The sequence below is a fragment of the Phaseolus vulgaris genome, chromosome 7 (assembly GCF_000499845.2).
Source record: "Phaseolus vulgaris cultivar G19833 chromosome 7, P. vulgaris v2.0, whole genome shotgun sequence".
In the NCBI taxonomy this organism is placed as follows: domain Eukaryota; kingdom Viridiplantae; phylum Streptophyta; class Magnoliopsida; order Fabales; family Fabaceae; genus Phaseolus; species Phaseolus vulgaris.
The window spans coordinates 11172126-11190617 of record NC_023753.2 but is presented as its reverse complement, the minus strand read 5'-3'; the positions used below and the strand labels follow the sequence as shown (position 1 = coordinate 11190617).

Genomic DNA, 18492 nt, shown 5'->3' with positions numbered 1-18492 from the left:
GCATTTTTAAATGGCATTTACAAATGCGGCTATTACCAGATCCGCATTTATAAATCTTGCGCTGCATTCATAAATGCGGTTATGGTAAATAGTCATCGTTGTAAATCATTGTTTTTTGTTTTTAGTTCATTTTGTTTAATGCTAATTCCCATATAAATTAACTTGTTCAATTATAACCCAGTCAGACAAATACATAAATTCAGAGAATCAAATTTTATATATTCATAAAATTGTATTACAAACACTAATATATATATATATATATAATTCCTACACTACACTATTGATCATCAGCTATCCTAGAGTTATAAAAATTGATGAAATATGTGGACCAAGAATGTCTCACATATGTTATGGCTTCCGAAGACATTGGTTGCTCATCCATGAAGAACTGCATTACAAAATACGGTTCACATAAATTAGTTTTAAGATGTACACATATCTTAAAGAATTATAAAGATAATTAACCATCATGTTACCTCATGCCAATCACAGGCCTAGTCTTACATTGGTAACCATGCATTGCATAATGTAATAGCCACACTCATAGCTTCTTAGTTGTTTCAGACTGAATATCATCATAGACAACATCATGTATTTTCACTTCATGCACAATCTAGGATGTAAGTTGTAAATAACAAGTAAAACAAGCCATGAACTGTGATTTGTACTCATATTACCAAACGGATTCATTCCGTTAGTAGCTAAACCAAGTCAGATATTTCTTGATTCTTTACCAAACTCTGGAAACTCATCATCAAATTTCTTCCATTGAATAGAATCACCTAAATGTCGGTACATGCCATCATATTTCCTCACATTTGCACGCCATCTAAGATTCTTAGCATCGTTTGGGTTTGCAAACAAACGCTTCATCCTTGGAATGATAGGAAGATGCCACATTGTTGGATCTATTAGTGTCTAAGTTCAAGAGGAGGGTGAATTGAGCTTTTAAAAACTTTTCACAACCAAAACTGTTTTCCAGTAATCCTGAGAAAAAAAAAACAGATTTATTTTCTTATTACTTTTTCAAATCCAGAACCTTGACCAGATTAGTTTGAAATTCAGTGAGTGATTTTCCATAACAGTGTAGGCACCTTAACAACAGCAATATTAAGAAATATATTACAACAAAAAATCCAACTTTGAATCTTTAACAACCAATCTTGAAAAGAATGTGAATCTTGAACAAAGATATTTCAGAGAGTTTATGACTTCCTTTAATCAGCCAACACACAAATTCAGATATCCACAAGTAACCAAAAACTTTTTCATAATCTTGAAGAACAGTATGTGACAACCCAGAAATAACAAATTCAGTTTTAAATCAACAGATTTATTTTGTTTCGGATTATCAAATTTGTATAAATGAGTTGTAGAGATTGAGAAGAATAAGGCACACACAGTTTATACTGGTTCACTCATTCAGAGCTACATCTAGTCTCACATCACACCAAGGTGAAATTCACTAAACCAAACCAAAAACACTTACAAAAACTTTGTGGTTCTTGAACCCTTCAAGAACAAGACATACAATGTTGAAAAACACTATTTCAACAACACTTGCACTTTAAGAAACCCTGTCAAGAAGTGTTTATACAATCACCTTTATACAAGAAAGAATAAGGAAAGAAAACACCTGAAAAGACAATGCAAGTAAACCAAAACAACAACACTTTTCTGCTGCTCAACAGTGACAAAACCTCAAACCTTGACCAAGGCACACAATGAACAAGCACACTTGAATTTCTTTAAGAGAACCTAAGAAAACATTCAAAACTTTTATCTCTCAATGAAAACTCTTTGATTTGTGTTCAAAAAAGTGATCACTTAGTCATCTTTCATGTGAGATGTGCCTCTCTTTATATAGAAAACAGTTTATAACAGTATCGTCATCTTTTTGTTTCAACTTATAACGTGATAACCCACACCTCAAACAACTTTTCAACAATTCAAAATCTTCCCTGTATAGTATGTTGAGCATGAGAGCTTTGATGTTTCAAATCCATGATGAAGCTTGAAGTTGTGCTGCTTTTGGTTTGGGTTTAGATTATAATGTTTAGAATCCTTGTAAAGATCAGTTCTTGTCACTTGCACAAAACTTGCCCAATCTGTTTTAAAAAGCAAAGAGTTTTTCTAAGTAAAGAGAAAAACAACCGATAGAATTATCGAAATATTCGGTTATTTGTCACTTGGCTTACTTAGAGGTTTTGAAACTATTTTTGACTTGGTTAGATAACTGCCTAACCAATTCAACCGGTTAAAACGTATTTTCAACCGGTTGATTGTGTTTTTCATAACAGTTTTTTGAAAACCTGTTTTAACTGTTTTGGATGTGATCAAAACTATTTTAGCTAATAAATGTTGCCTTGAACGGCTAGATTTTAAGTGCTATAAATATAGCCCTTCTTTCAAAGCAAAACAACAAGTTTTTACACAGATTTGAGATCAAAGAGAGATTGAGATTAGTTTTTGAAAGAAGTTTTCAAAAGGTTTGCAAGATTGTTGTTGAAGCTTTGCACTGATACAAGATTTGATCATAGGACTTCCTGGTTTGTGTAATCTCAGGTGTTTTCTATTCCTTTCAAGATTCTTGTAATTGTACTTTCATAAACTTGTAAGCGTGTGTGAAATCCTGCAAAGTCAGAGGGTGTTCTGACTTGAGGTGAGTGGTGTTGCAAAGAGGGTGAATGAGTCTTGTGGTTTTTAAGGTCACCTCTTTGTGATGTGTTGGTGTAATCTGTAAGTGATTACTAGTGGAACTCAGAGGTTGTTCTGAGAAATGGATGTAGCTCAAGGTTGAGTGAACCAATATAAAATTCTTTGTGTAAATCTCTCTATCTCTAACTCCTTATAACTATTTGTTTTAATTATGTTTATGTTGTTGGTATAAACAACCGATTAAAACGCAATTTCAATCGGTTAAAATTCTAAAAACAATTTCTATATCAGTGGTTGATTACTTTCCTTAATTGTTTATCTGTGATTGTTTGATAAAGGTTCATTCTTAAACAATCTTTGTGAAAATCTTTGACAAACAATTTACCCCCCTCTTGTTTAAGCCATCAATTCTTACATAATATACAATCAATAGAACATGCATGTATCTTTTTATACTCCATACCCATTGGATAAAGAATCTTTTTGGCCTCATAATTATGATTAGGTAGATTATTTCCCTCTGGAAGCATATCCTTCAACAACTGTTGCAATTTCGTGAAGCGTTTATCAGTCCATCCATTTATTGCCTTCAAATTCATCAATCTTAACACCACCGAAAATCGTGTGAAGTTAGTTGATCCAAGATACAATGGAGTCTTTGCATCGCTTGACATACTTTCATATCCATGCGCTTCTGCAAAAGGGTCAGCTCCCACATCACGAATCATGTCCTCCAATCGATCATCATCTACATCATCATGTACTGCATCATCCATGGTGGATCCCACATATTCTTCAGTTACGGAAACACGTGGTAAATTTAATAATTCACCATGCCATGTCCAAGTTGTATAAGATCGAAGAAACCCATCACATAGAAGGTGCTCCCTGATTATCTTAACATCAGGTATCCTTCCATTCAAACAGTTAACACACGGACACCTGATCTTTGCTCCATCCTGACCACTATTATTTGTGTTACATTGCGCAAATTTGTAATAGTCGTATTCTTAAATCATATGTTTTGATTTAAGAGTGCGGCTATAGGTAAAGCCACATTCATAAATCAATTGCTTTGATTTAAGAATGCGACTATTTGTAGTAACCACATTCTTAAATCAAAGCAATTTCAAAAATGTCGCCATGTTTTGAAAGACTGCGTCTGAAGTAAAAACGCATTAAAAAAATAGTAGTTGTTTTAACATTTTGCACTAGTGATAGTAACATTCTTCGTTTATTTTAATGATTTATGATCTCCTGTAAATTGTGGTGCATATGTGCTTCTATAAGGCTTCATCGAGATTAGGGGATATAGTGTATAACTAATCTTTTGTCTTTTTTTGTTTGTTGAGCTCAATATACACTCTGCAGTATGTTTTTTTATTTGCAATTCTTGTAGATTTTTGTTGTATGAATTGGAACACTCATAATATTTCATTTTTATTCAATTAATTCATTATTTTGTATAAAATATATTATCGAGAGAACAACTAACACTACAAGAAAATCATGAAATAGAAATCAATTTTTAGAGACCAAAATAATTAGTTGCAATAGTAACTAAATTAGAGACCATTTTAGAAACTAAAAAAAAAAATTGGTTTCTAAATTAGTTTCTATTATTGTTAAATAGTTTCTAAATTGGTATCTAATTTTAGCAACCAAGATTTTAACTTCCAATTATTTAGTTTCTAAATTTGGTAGCAAAAACCTTAGTTGCTAATTAGATACCAATTTAGAAACTATTTAACAATAATAGAAACTAATTTAGAAACCAATTTTTTTTTTTTAGTTTCTAAAATGGTCTCTAATTTAGTTACTATTGCAACTAATTATTTTGGTCTCTAAAAATTGATTTCTATTTCATGATTTTCGTAAAGGTTATCGTGTTCATTCATCATATTCTTAAAAAATATATAGTAGAGAATACATTAGTGATTTTATAGTTAATAATGGTATTATACAGGCTTTTAATATGATAAAAATTGAGCAAACAAATCCAAAGGGATGAAATTCTTTTATGGATCGAATGTGAATCCATATGTTGGTTAAGGCTTTCATAAATTATATTTTTTGGTTTGTAATATTAGAAAAAAAAAAAGAACATTTTGCATCAAGAAATATAAATTAATGTATTTTAAAACTTTTTCATACATACATACACATATATGTATAAAGAAAAATAAATCTGCCGATAGATTAACTAATTTTAATATTACCCACAAAACATGATTTTTTTAAAAATATCCTTGATAAGTTAGGAAAGATTTCTTTAAAAATATATTTGAGTTACCTTAGGTTTGTAAACTTTTGTGGCATAAGTTTAGCTTAATACTCTCCATTATTCTTTTTCTTTAATAATAATTTAACATGCTACATATAATGTTATTTTAGTTATGTGAATACTTACAGTGATGGAAGATATGCTATCTTAATTTCTCTATTTAATTTCCACCGCTGATTACATTTTAGGTTGGAAACTCAAATTGAAAAAAAAAAGAACGATATTGTAATTGAAAAGGAATGCAACTTTAAGTATAAAATATAGTAAAATGATGAATATTAGTTTGCATTAGTGAAATCCTTCAAGGAAAAAAGCAACTGCATTGTGATAAATCATGATCTCAAATTCTCAATTTGGAAAAACATGCATCTGTTAACTGTTTATTTAAAATTTGAGTGTCTTCTTCTGTCACTGTCTCTTACTTGTAGGCAGGGTTTTAATCCTCTTCAACACCAAAATTTGGACACGTAACGTCAAGATATAATCTGAATATTTGGTCGAAAGAGTTTTAGAATATTATACCTCATTTCAAATCTTCTTAAGCTAGCTTCCTCTGATCAGCCACCAACTGTGAGGTGGAACATATATATAGCGAATAGTGGGAATATATTCATGTGTTTTGAATATATTATTCGTCCTTCCTATAACCTTTCCACCTCCAATTTAACAACAATTTGTAGCCCTAACCCTAATTAATCTCATATTTTGCAGAATAATTAACTTCATCTTTTTGTTTTTCCTAGGATGATAATACCACAAATTCTATTAATGTCTTGAACCTTTCTAACTTCAGAGATAATATGAAAGTTCTAAACTATCTGCAAATTGAATAAAAATATTCTGAGCTATCCTCAAGGTTCTTCTTCTAAACATGGCTTGGCTTAGATGATCACAGTAACAAAGAAAAAAAAACTCACCTACCCCCAACTTATTAATTGAAAGTAAAAGGTTTAAAAGAAGCTCCCTTTCAATGATAATGACTCCATACTGTAATCCATGCCTTTTATGGGAAAGACGACACTAATCTCCGCCACAACTTCTATTGATGAATCGGTAGTTGACACCTAGAAAGTCTTTGGGCGAACAATGCTTTTTTATTATACTTTCTTTCTTTCAAACACACCCTCGGAAAACAGATACCCTATAAAGAGAGTCTAAGGCAAAGGGCTACAAGTGTTTTTTGGTGGTTATCCTACCTACATATATAAAAAGAACTTTCATGTGCTTTCAGTACAGGTTTGTTTGGTGTCCTACCCCATTTCTTCTACAGTAAAACAAGGGTCTAGGACTATGCATTGCAGTCTTTATTTTTTCTAAGACCAGTACATATAATTCAAGATATTTTATTGGTGGTAGCATGCATGTTGTTTACGGTCAAAAGGCAAAAGAAAAGTAGAGCCTGAAAGTAGAAGAGATAAGATTTTTTCAAGATAAATCTGTTAATGTTTAGCTGGAAATGATAAAGAAAAGATTGAAAATTGAACTTACTTTCAATAACATACAATAATTTCTATTAAAAAATAAATTTTAAATTTAATTCAATCTTATAAAATTAGTTATAAAATAAGATTTGTATACACTTTTATATTATAAAATATCTTAATCTCTAGTTAATACGAAATCTTTAACACTCTTTCATATCAAGATTGTCAACACGTGTATAAGACTATATATTTATAAGTAATCCGATAGCGGTGAAATTATATATTTATGGGTAGTCCAATAACAGTCTGATAGCATATGAATGACTTAATAAACTCAAAAAAAAAATATCATTAAGATATATACTCTAAAATAGCTCTGACACCATATTAAGAGATGAATTTTAAGTCTAACTCAATCTTATAAAACCGGCTTATAAAGTGAATTTTACACTTATTTATATATTAGGAAATGTCTTAATTTCTAATTGATATAAGATTTTTATCATTTTATGCCAAAATTCATAATTATCTTCATCCTTAAGAAATTAATTTTGTATTTATTATATATTATGCACTACTTACAACACGTTTTTCTCATTTTAAAAGATTTCATATTACTCTGTTTTTAATGAAATTTAGATTGTTTTGTTTTGTTTATCTGAAGTTGTATTTTACAATTTTACGGATAATTGATCTATCATATGTAATTTTTGTTCGCCAGCTTTATTATAGAGCAATTTCATATATGTAAAAAGAGTTTTCACCTTTTACTTTATAAGATATTTTCGGGTAGCTGTATCTAAAATAAAGTACATGCTCACTGATTTTGATTACATAATGAAAAAGGTCATCCCTTAATTACATCTAATAATATAAGATAGTTTAGCACTCATATCACCAAGTCCATTAAATTTTTCATTTTCTTTCTAACACAAATGTATCAATTTCTATATTGACTATATGAGAGGATAAAACAAAAGCAAACAGAAATCCCCCACGCTATAGCAGAATATGCTTGATTGATGATGATGATGATATATATATATATATATATATATATATATATATATATATATATATATATATATATATATATATATATATTCTTAGAAGCTATACTATAAATTTAAACTGATTTTGTTAATTACCATAGTAAAAAAAAAAGTAATGATAGAGTGGAAGCTGCAGAAAAGGCATTAGGCATTTTCATACTTTGAGGAAGTGGATATTATGAAATCAGATATTGGGCCCCGAAGCTGTTTTCATTATTAGTATTATTACAAAACTTTTACTATCAACTTTAAAAATCTGCATTACTTTTTTCACAGAAAAGATAAGGAATCAAATAAATGCCCTCCACACACGTGGCCGGGTTGAATGCAATGCCATTATATCCATCCATCCATCAACAATACTTTTCCCCTTCTAAAGGTAAAACCCAAAAACAAAAGGAAAAATAGCAGATACCAAAACCCATTCCTTTTTAGTATTATTATTCTTATTATTATCTTATTTGAGCATACCCAACAAATTACAAAACAAAAACATCCTTGAACAGCAAACAACAGTAGTGACAGCAACACCAACACAGTAGCTGCAGATGGTGCTCTCTCTTCCTAAGACTATATATTGTGCTATCGTTCAATCACATCCTTGTGTGCTTCTCGTGCCTAGCTTCCCCACTTTATACATACACCTGTTCTCTCATGTGATTCTACCTTCCTCTTCTTTCTCCTTTCTGCTCTTCCTTCCAATCCATTTCAGTTAATTAATTATTATACTACTACCATCTTAACATCTCTTCTTTCTCATCACTACTTTCATATCTCAGTGGATCTCCAACTTCTGAGATGATGCCCCCAGAGCAAGAAACCACTATTGCACCAAACATTCCACCCATATCAACCCGATCAGAGACCAGCTCCGTCCATCATGAACCAGAAGGTTCTACCACTAACAAAATCAAACCAAGTCTGGAACTCGATGATAATGACATTCCCACGCAGCATCACACTCAGCCAACTCCACCACCACCACCAAGATTATCCGTTCTTCATCAATCCTTGCGCCCCATTACCCTCAAAGTACTCATCAATCTTCTCTCTCCTCATAATATATATATTTGTTACCTTTGTTTTATTTTATTTCTTAGCTTCAAATATTTGTCATAGAAACAATATACATAATTTATATGCAGAAAGATCAGCTTGATCTTGATCTAAAAAAGGCATTCTACATATGATACAAGAGATAGTTGTAACAAGAATGTTTCTCTAATCACGGTATAAATTTGTCTATCTTGTGTGGTGTAGTTCGAAGACGTGTCTTACACTATAACCTTCGAAAGCCAGAAGAAGAAGGGTTGCGTTTTACGTAATGAGTCCAAGCTAAGAAGGAAGGTGCTGAGCGGCGTGACCGGAGTAGCGAATCCCGGCGAGTTAACGGCAATGCTGGGTCCCTCCGGGAGCGGCAAGACGACCCTCTTAACCGCCCTGGCGGGAAGGCTGGCCGGAAAAGTGTCCGGCACCATAACGTACAACGGCCACAGCGACAGCTCCTTCGTGAAACGAAAGGTTGGGTTCGTTCCCCAAGACGACGTTCTCTACCCTCACCTCACAGTGTTGGAGACTCTCACTTACGCAGCTCTGTTGAGGCTGCCAAAGAGTTTGAGCAGAGAAGAGAAGAAGGAGCACGCGGAGATGGTGATCTCGGAGCTTGGCCTCACACGGTGTCGTAATAGCCCTGTTGGAGGATGCATGGCTCTGTTCCGGGGCATTTCAGGTGGGGAACGGAAACGGGTCAGTATCGGGCAGGAGATGTTGGTCAACCCGAGTTTGTTGTTCGTCGATGAGCCAACTTCGGGTTTGGACTCCACCACGGCCCAACTTATTGTGTCGGTGCTCCGAGAGCTCGCCCGGGCGGGTCGGACCGTCGTCACCACCATCCACCAGCCTTCCAGCCGGTTGTACAGGATGTTTGATAAGGTGGTGGTCTTGTCTGACGGGTACCCGATTTATAGCGGGCATGCTGGTCGGGTCATGGACTATCTCGGATCCATTGGGTATGTCCCGGCTTTCAATTTCATGAACCCGGCAGATTTCCTCCTTGACCTTGCTAATGGTAAGTACTAAGTAGTGTGGTCAAATTAAGGGTTCATTTATTTTAGTTTCATAAAAAGCTATTGAGTGAAAAAAGTTCATGGTTGAACATGATTTTAAAATATATGATGTTATACATGTTTAAAATTTTACTGCTCCAGTGAGGTAGGGTTAAACTAAACATGATGATTGATTAGATTAGATTAGATTTAATATAAAGTATAGCGAGAAGTGTGTGGTTAAATTAATGCTGACCACAAATTTTTTAATATGTGGTATGGTGAGGGGAATTTGCTTTGAAAGTTTGTCAATGGGGCACTACTCAACATGTCTTTATGACTTTGAAAACTGAAACGTTGCTGTTTTTTATTTTTGTGATGCGAAAGGAAATTTTGGGAGTTTGTGGATGTCAACTTCACGAAACAACATTGACTCTTTGAGATTTTACACTTGTCGTTAATTGGGTAGGTGAGGGTTCATTTTCAGATTTTAAATAATGGAGGTGTAAAGATTGAAGATTTTATCTGAACTCATGAACCTTGATGTGTTGTCAAGGCGGCGACACCTGGTAACAATGGGTCATAATAAGAAGCAGTAAATTGATAAGTCATTCATCCATCTTTTGTGATGCCTTAGATCAATACTGAACAAACTTTATGCAATACTGAACAAACTTTATCTAATACATGTTAAAGGTGATTGGAATGATCCGATTCTCATGGTGGCCGGATCAAGTTTTGTGAAAGATGTTAGAGCTGCTTTGTGTTTATTGCCTTTCATTTACCTTCAAATCATTTTGGATATATTTCCATATTGCTTATAAAAAAATTGTTTTTTTCTCCGTTCACAAGTGCTTGTAATTCTCTTTCTTTTTCTTTTTTGAATATAGAGTCGTTACTTTTACTCTCACCCTTGCTGCTGTGGTACTTTTTCTTCAAGGTAAAAGATTTTTCTGGCAGCCCAATTTTAGCCACAATTTTTAATCAACAACCTAACAACAATTGAGTCTTAAGCCAGTGTTGATCATGTTATGACGATTAGAAGCCGTTGTACTTTAATTCTAAAGTTGGATGAGAAATTAAACTGAATTCCCTATAATTGCACAAGATATTTGAAGCACGGAAAATAGTGATGATGGAAGCATCTTCAAACATGGTTGATGAGTGGTCGTTGGATGTCTTGTAATATTTGGTCACATAAGTAAAAATATTTATTTGATTTGAATCGAATTTGTTGAAAGGCATGGTGACGAGTTCTAATACTTTAGATTCTGTGGTTTGGCAGGCATAGTTGCTGATGTCAAACATGATGATCAGATAGACCACAATGAGGATCAAGCTTCAGTCAAACAGTCCCTAATTTCATCCTTCAAGAAAAACTTATATCCTGCTCTTAAAGAAGACATTCAACAAAATAACACTAACCCTCTGGCTTTTACATCAGGAACACCTAGACGTAAGTGAAATTTTCTTGCTCTCTTGATGTTGACAACAGTTAGTTTTACATAACACCATGGCTAAATGGTCATTGTTTATGCCTTGTAGGCTCTGATAACCAATGGACTACCAGCTGGTGGGGCCAATTCAGGGTGCTTCTTAAGAGGGGTTTACAAGAGAGGAGGCATGAATCTTTTTCTGGTTTAAGGATTTTCCAAGTACTGTCTGTATCCGTTCTCTCAGGACTTCTGTGGTGGCACTCTGATCCTGCCCATGTACAAGATCAGGTATTTATGAACCTATATGCTGTTTTTTCGGATGAAAATTCGAAGATGCTGACATTTTTGCACTACTCAATAGAAAGTGGTAACTTTATTTAGTAGTACTACTTATAACAGTATAACCCTTGTAACAGGTGGGACTCCTTTTCTTCTTCTCCATCTTCTGGGGATTTTTCCCTCTCTTCAATGCCATCTTTGCCTTTCCTCTGGAGAGGCCAATGCTAATAAAGGAAAGATCTTCAGGGATGTACCAACTCTCCTCGTACTATGTTGCCAGGATGGTGGGGGACTTACCAATGGAGCTAGTGCTTCCTACCATATTTGTAACTATTTCCTACTGGATGGGTGGTCTCAAGCCTTCATTGGTCACATTTGTGTTAACCATCTTGATCATGCTTTTTAATGTGCTAGTTTCTCAAGGCATAGGCCTAGCACTTGGTGCCATCCTCATGGATGTGAAGCAGGCCACAACTCTAGCTTCAGTGACCATGCTGGTGTTTCTCTTGGCCGGTGGTTACTATATTCAGCAAATGCCTGCTTTTATAGCATGGTTGAAGTACATTTCTTTCAGTCACTACTGCTATAAGCTTCTGGTAGCAGTCCAGTATCCAATAAATGAGGTATATGAGTGTGGACCAGGGTTACATTGTAGAGTGAGAGATTTCCCTGCCATAAAGTGTCTGGAGCTTGATGATAACATGTGGGGTGAAGTGGCTGCATTGACTGTAATGTTAATTGGATACAGAATTGTGGCATATCTAGCCTTGAGGATGGGGCAGCCTCACTGACTAAAGACTTAACAAATTAGAGACCATGTTATTTATTTCAAGTTTGGTTGTTCGAATCACCACCTCAGTTAGTGTGGTAATTCGATTCAAGTTGTAAGGTGAATATCTTAAGCCCTGGTGATTAATTAACATAAATGAAGCGATCAAAATTTGTTGAATATAGTCCAATTTTTTATGGAGAACAAGCAGCCGTACCAGTAGACTCCATCTAGTGTATTAGTTATCAAGAGGACAATGGTTTATTGCTGGCATCTAAAGGTAATTTTAGATCTTCATTAACACACTTGTGTGGCTACTTGTAACGTATTATTAAGAAATATGTATCTGGCCTTGTTTATCTATCAGACCAGCACACTGTTGTTCATTCTTTATATAATTTGCTTACTTTAGTTCTTCACATGGATTCATTCAATGATTGTGTTTGTAGCAGACTCCTTACTTATCACGATTCAGTGGGACTGGTTTTTGATGGAACAAAAATTGTAATAAATGTTGAACTAAACACTGGGATATTATACATATTGAAAATAAAACGTTAAACATATAGATAATAATATTTCCAGATTTTGTACAGTAAAAAATCCAGTTTTGATACAGTTCAGTTGCTCAATTGATGATTTAAAAAAATTAATAACTTAGTTTAATGAACTGTTTTAGTGTTAATTGTTCTTTAACTAAGAATATTTTTCATCAAGAATTTATTTTTGCAATGTTCCTTTAAATCAATATGTTCTGTTATTTCTCAGACTACTACATCGAGGAACCCTTCATCATATAAAGTTTAATCAGTGATACAAAAAGATAAATGCACGGACAAAGTCTTCATTTATATTATCCTGGACAAGTAAAGGTCCATCCAATTTTGGGCTTCCTTTGATCAGATTTCAACTAAAAATAGAGGCAGAGATCATGTAAAACTTCTCAACACAAATTATATACTAATCTCAGCTCCCGAAATTGATGCAGTAATAACTTAGAAGAAAAAGTTTTCTCACTAACAAATTCGTGCATAAATGTAGAACATAAACACAAAACAAGTATATGATCTTCTTTATATTTAATACCAAATCAATCTCATTCATTAACAGAAAAAAGTCACAAACAATTAATTGTTAATTCTTGGAATATGTCAGGCACCTACTTTTGCTGTTGCCTTTTACATATAAGGATAAGAACCCATTATCTATATCCTATAAATTGAAAAGGTATATAGCTGTTATCAAACGAAGAAATACCAGTCTTCCAGAAGGCTTCTGATAAAACAGCATATGAATCATGCAGGCCTCAACATGTGAAACCAAATTGTAGAATATGAACCCAATAATATCTGCTGCCTAACTAAGGGAAAGCATAAGATGCTGCAGCATTATCCCTCCATTAGCTCATAGTTGAGTTTATTCCATTCCCTCAAGATAATGGTTTCTGGCAATTTGGTATAATTGGCTTATGATTAAACTCAGCTATAAATTGATGTATGCTGTAGCGTTAAAACCTGAGGCTAAGAGAAGCGTTTGCTTAGAATAGTAGAGTAAAATGGCATCACTCAAAGCTGAGAAACCTGTTGAGAAATCTCCTTACTCCGCAGGGCAGGTGAAGAAAGAGACTGCTGCCAAACCTAGTTCAGGAACTCCCAAAGCCCCAGCCTCCAAACCAGGTCCAAAGAAAACTCCAAGCCAGACTAGGAAGAAGGTATTATATATGTATATATATCATATATGTGTGAATATAAACAAACTCTATTTTAAGTTCACTTCATGTAATCATGTATCTCAGTTTGGAAAGTGATGATTGTACTCATGTCACACTCACACCATAGCCTACAACAATGAATGCATGCATGCATGAATTTCCTTAATTGACTTCTCTATGGCATTGATCAAATAGTGTTTTGAATGCTTTTTCAGGGAAGCAGCAAATGAATAAGCTGAAGATGTATGAATGACTAAAGGATTATGGTGCTTTTCAAACATGTTGTTGCGCTACTGTTTGTAGACTCTATATTACTTGCTTATGTTATTTTCCTGTCATGTTACTACAAGCTGTCTTGGGCTGATAAATAAAACATACTTATTGTAAGATCACGTTCATCAACCGGAAATCTTCTTTAATTTTGATACAATCTTTTTTCCCACACACCACTGTATCAGGACTAGATAAAAATACCTGTCATACCTCATTTTTTTTTTCTTTGGACTCCTTTTTTTATTAAGTATTAAATTACAATACCTTTTTTTTTTAGCAAAACAAATATTACAAAAAATATTAAATTGTTGCTGTGAATGAAAATAGTGAATAAAAAAGGAGTTTTTTTTTTAGGTATAAAGACAAACATGAAAAAAATTGTAAAAAATAAATAAAACCCGCAACCAACCAAGAAGACAAAAACAAAAGTATGTGAAAAAGAAACTCCTTTCATGTTTGATTGCTTACGTGTATTTATCTGTAATGCCTTTTTAAGATGTAATTAAGTGATCGAATGGATTAATGCGTAATGAAAAAGTATTTCTCTTGAAGTTTAGAAATAAACACTTTAAATTTTAGTTTCGTTTTAATTATTTTTTAAATTTTATTTCTATGAATAAATATCTTAAAATTTTATTTTATTTCAATTAATCTATAATTTTTTATCCATTTTACGGATAAACACCTCAATTCAAAATTTACCCTTAATCCGTAGATTTTTCGCATTTTTTTAAAATAGTCTCTTCTTTTAAATTAAAATCATACAACTAATAAATAATACATCTCAACAATTTGTTTCGTTAAATCACAATCATTTATTATGAAACATTAAAAATAAAAGTAAAAATTTAAGTAGACACTTTTTAATTGTTTCCATTATTTCTTTTTTTTTCAAATTTATTTTTTATCAAAAAGAATTACAACAAAAGAAAAAAAATATATATTAATACATGATTGAGATTTAAGATACACATATTTAACTCTAACTAAAATGAAACAAACTAATTATAAAGAATGATGTTTTATGGATAAATTAGAAGGAGATTGATATTAAGTTGTTTATTTATAATGAGAATGATGTTTATTTACAAGGATCAATTAGAATGAAATTAAAATTTATAATGTCTATTTACATGTAGAATAAGGTTTAAAGATTAATTAGAATACTTTAAAAGCTTAGGGTGAATTTATAAAAAGAGTATAGTTTAACAGAGTCTATTGAATCCTACAAATAAATTACATTTAGAATTGGGTGTGATATGTGATTGATAAATAAAACTATTTTAGTTTTTATGCAGCTGTATTTTGGTTAGAGTTAGTACCTACATACTATTTGTCCTGTCTAAAAAAAGTATGTGTCTTGTTATCTCTCTCACCTATCCTTGAAAAAGAAACCGCATAGCTACCTTTTACTTTTATTTGTTTCATTTAAATAAAATTATTTTAAAATAATTCTTTAAAATATAAATTTAAATAAAATATTAAATTTAAATTATAATTTAAATAAAATTGTATTAAAAATATTAGTGCAAATAAATTTGATCTTTCTAAAAAAGTCAAATATGTATTGCAAAGAATTAACATTTTCAAAAAATAACTTTAATTTCATAAGTCTAAATAAAAAGTATAAGTATATAAAATTAAATTTTAAATCATTTTTAATTATTAATATTTTTTTCATCAATAAATTTATCTTAATCATTTAATTTTAAAAAAAAATCAAATAAAATTTATCAATAATGGATAATAAATATTGGCATGTTAGATACTATTCTCTTACCCGCCTCGTTATAAATAATTAAATCATTCATTTAATATTCGTTACGGATTTTGTTGTAATTATATTTGTGTAGTTTTAGTTTAATTGATATAAAATTAATATATATATATATATATGACATTAAAAAAATTAAATAAGTGTTTGTAGTTATTGAGGACATAAATATATAGAAATAATTACAAATTACATAACAGAGACTCATTAATTTATGTAATCTAATGATTATTAACATATATCCATTCCATTTCATATACTAAAAAAAGGATAAATTAAATTTTGGTTTTACACGTATTCTTCATATACTTTTCCTTCTTCATGTGTAAGAAGGCTCTTCATCCCCTGTGTTCTCCTTCAAGAGAAAACCTTTTCTTTCATCCAAATATTAGTTGAATTTCACAACAAAGATCCAAATATGTGTTCCTTATGCACTGAAAACTTCTAAATCCTCACTACAACAAATATAAGTTAACAAATGTAAGTTTTTATGATAAAGTTTAAGTAGCAAAGATAAAATTTGTCACAAATTATCTAATTTTTTTATTATTATTTTCATTTTTTTTATAAAAGCTTTTATTATAGTTATTTTAGGGTTTTTTTCATAGGTTGACATTTTGAGCGTCATATTAATATTAATTTTGTTTTATATTTGGAATCTTTCTTTAATCTAATCATATGTATAACATCCTTATTTTTAATATTATAAAATATTTTAAATGTTAATTATATTGTTTTGACATTGTATAGGAAATTTTGAAAAATGTGGGTGGAGTGTATGAAGAAGAAATTTTAGAAGCACTTAACATTGGTTAAACATTTTGCATTTATAGTAGGAACAAAACCAAATCACCCACAAGGTATAGGAAATGTATTGATGGGAAAAAAAAAATGTAGAGAGACCGTTTATTTAAAGTCAACTAGAAAATGCACAAAAAAGAAGAGATGATTTAGAGTTAGAAATACAAAATTTGACTAGCATTTTCCAAAAACAAGAAGAGATTAACATTCAACTTTAAAGTCAATTGCAATTTCAACGCCAACTAATTGAAGATCAACAACTTGCTATGAAAACTCAATTGAAACAAAATATTGAAAGAGATGAAAAGTCAAATAACTACTTTATTAAACCCTAAATATAATTACATCTTTACATTTCTAAAATATTATTAATTAATTTTTTATTTGTATTAATCATTTATTTTATTTATTTTGAAGGATCAAAATCCTTAAAGATACTACAAACCATTTATTGTTGTTTTTAATATTTATGTAGTTTAAATATTCTAGAATAAAATCTGATGTCATATACATATATAGAGAGAGTTATTTTTTAATATTTTATGTTTATTTATTTTAAAATTTTAAATATAATTTGCCTATTAATTATAAGATCGTATCTATTTATGACAACTACACACTAACATATTAATAATTCAAAACAATTAATAACTAATTGTCTCATAAGATTTATAGTAAAAAATACTAAATATTATTATATATATTTGTGATAACTCATTGATATTTTATTATTCTCACTATTATATAAAATTATTAGTAATAATTATTTTTATAACAATAAAACTTAATTTTAATAATATTTAAAATTATTGTAATAAATATAATAATGACAAAAATACTAGTGACAATTTATTTATTGTCATAAAGTAATAATAATAACATATTTATAATATTTAATAATAAATATTTATATCACTAATGCTTTGTTTGGACTAGAGGTTGTGAATGAGTGGAAAGTTGAGGGTGTGAGTGAGTGAAATTGTGAAGAAAGTGTAGATCTTAAGTTGCATAGTGATACCTAACATGGAAGCTTTTATTTAAAAAAAAATAAAAATGTGAAGAAAGTGTGGAGAAAGTTGAGGGTGTTTGGATTGGAGGATGTGTGTGAATAAAGTTTATTGAAAAAATGTGAATGATGTGATAGTTGTGAGAGTATTTTAATATATTTTGAATAGTGTAAATTGTAAGATTACACATTCACCCTTGTATATAAATAAATAGGAAAATGAAATATTAATTAGTTTAAAGGAAATTTTAGTAAACTAAAATAATTAGTATTATATTATTTAATTTCTATTATATTATGTTATATATAATAATAAAATATACTTTTGTCTAAGTGTGTAAAAAAATAATAATAAAATGATTATTAATTTTGTACATAATTTTGATAATTAAAATAATTGTAAGTTTCAATTATAACTTAAAAAATAATATAAAATTGAAATGAATTAAAAAATATAACATTCAAAATTTCTATTTCCATTAAGAAAAATAATCATTTCAAATAAATAAATATATTTCTTTATAAAGAATTAAATGTTCAAAAAATAGTACCATGTACACATATTATTACAAATTTTAATTTATTATGTAATCTTTTTTCTGTTTTTTTAATTAATACAATATTTGTTTTAAAAAATAACATTAAAAAATTATATTTACATTCTGTAAAAATAATAATTTCAAATAAATAAATGTTTTTTTATAAAACATTAAATGTTAAAAAAATATTAAATATCTACACATATTATTAAAAAATCGAATTTATTATATAATTTTTTCTGCTCTTTTTAATTACTACAATATTTGTTTTAATTTTTTCATAATAACATTAACAATTCATGTAAACTATGACAAATAAATTATATGTATTTTATGGTATGTGTATGTAAAATGTCCAAAAATATAAAATATAGCATTCAAAATTTCTATTTCCATTAAGTAAAAATAACCATTTCAAATAAATAAATATATTTTTTT

General features: G+C 30.4%; 1 protein-coding gene and 1 long non-coding RNA gene across 2 annotated transcripts; both read left to right on the top strand.

Annotated features, from left to right (window-relative positions):
- Window positions 1-7884: 7884 nt before the first annotated feature.
- LOC137828546 (ABC transporter G family member 21-like) lies at window positions 7885-12369 on the top strand. Its single transcript, XM_068635166.1, has 5 exons — window positions 7885-8453; window positions 8682-9489; window positions 10752-10922; window positions 11012-11190; window positions 11319-12369. Exons 1-5 carry the CDS (start codon window positions 8220-8222, stop codon window positions 11970-11972), a joined length of 2046 nt encoding a protein of 681 aa, XP_068491267.1. The 5' UTR covers window positions 7885-8219; the 3' UTR covers window positions 11973-12369.
- An 831-nt stretch (window positions 12370-13200) lies between these two features.
- Window positions 13201-14048, top strand: LOC137828545 (uncharacterized). The gene is made up of 2 exons (XR_011083905.1): window positions 13201-13661; window positions 13877-14048. It is a non-coding gene; the product is annotated as an uncharacterized lncRNA (long non-coding RNA).
- Window positions 14049-18492: the final 4444 nt, after the last annotated feature.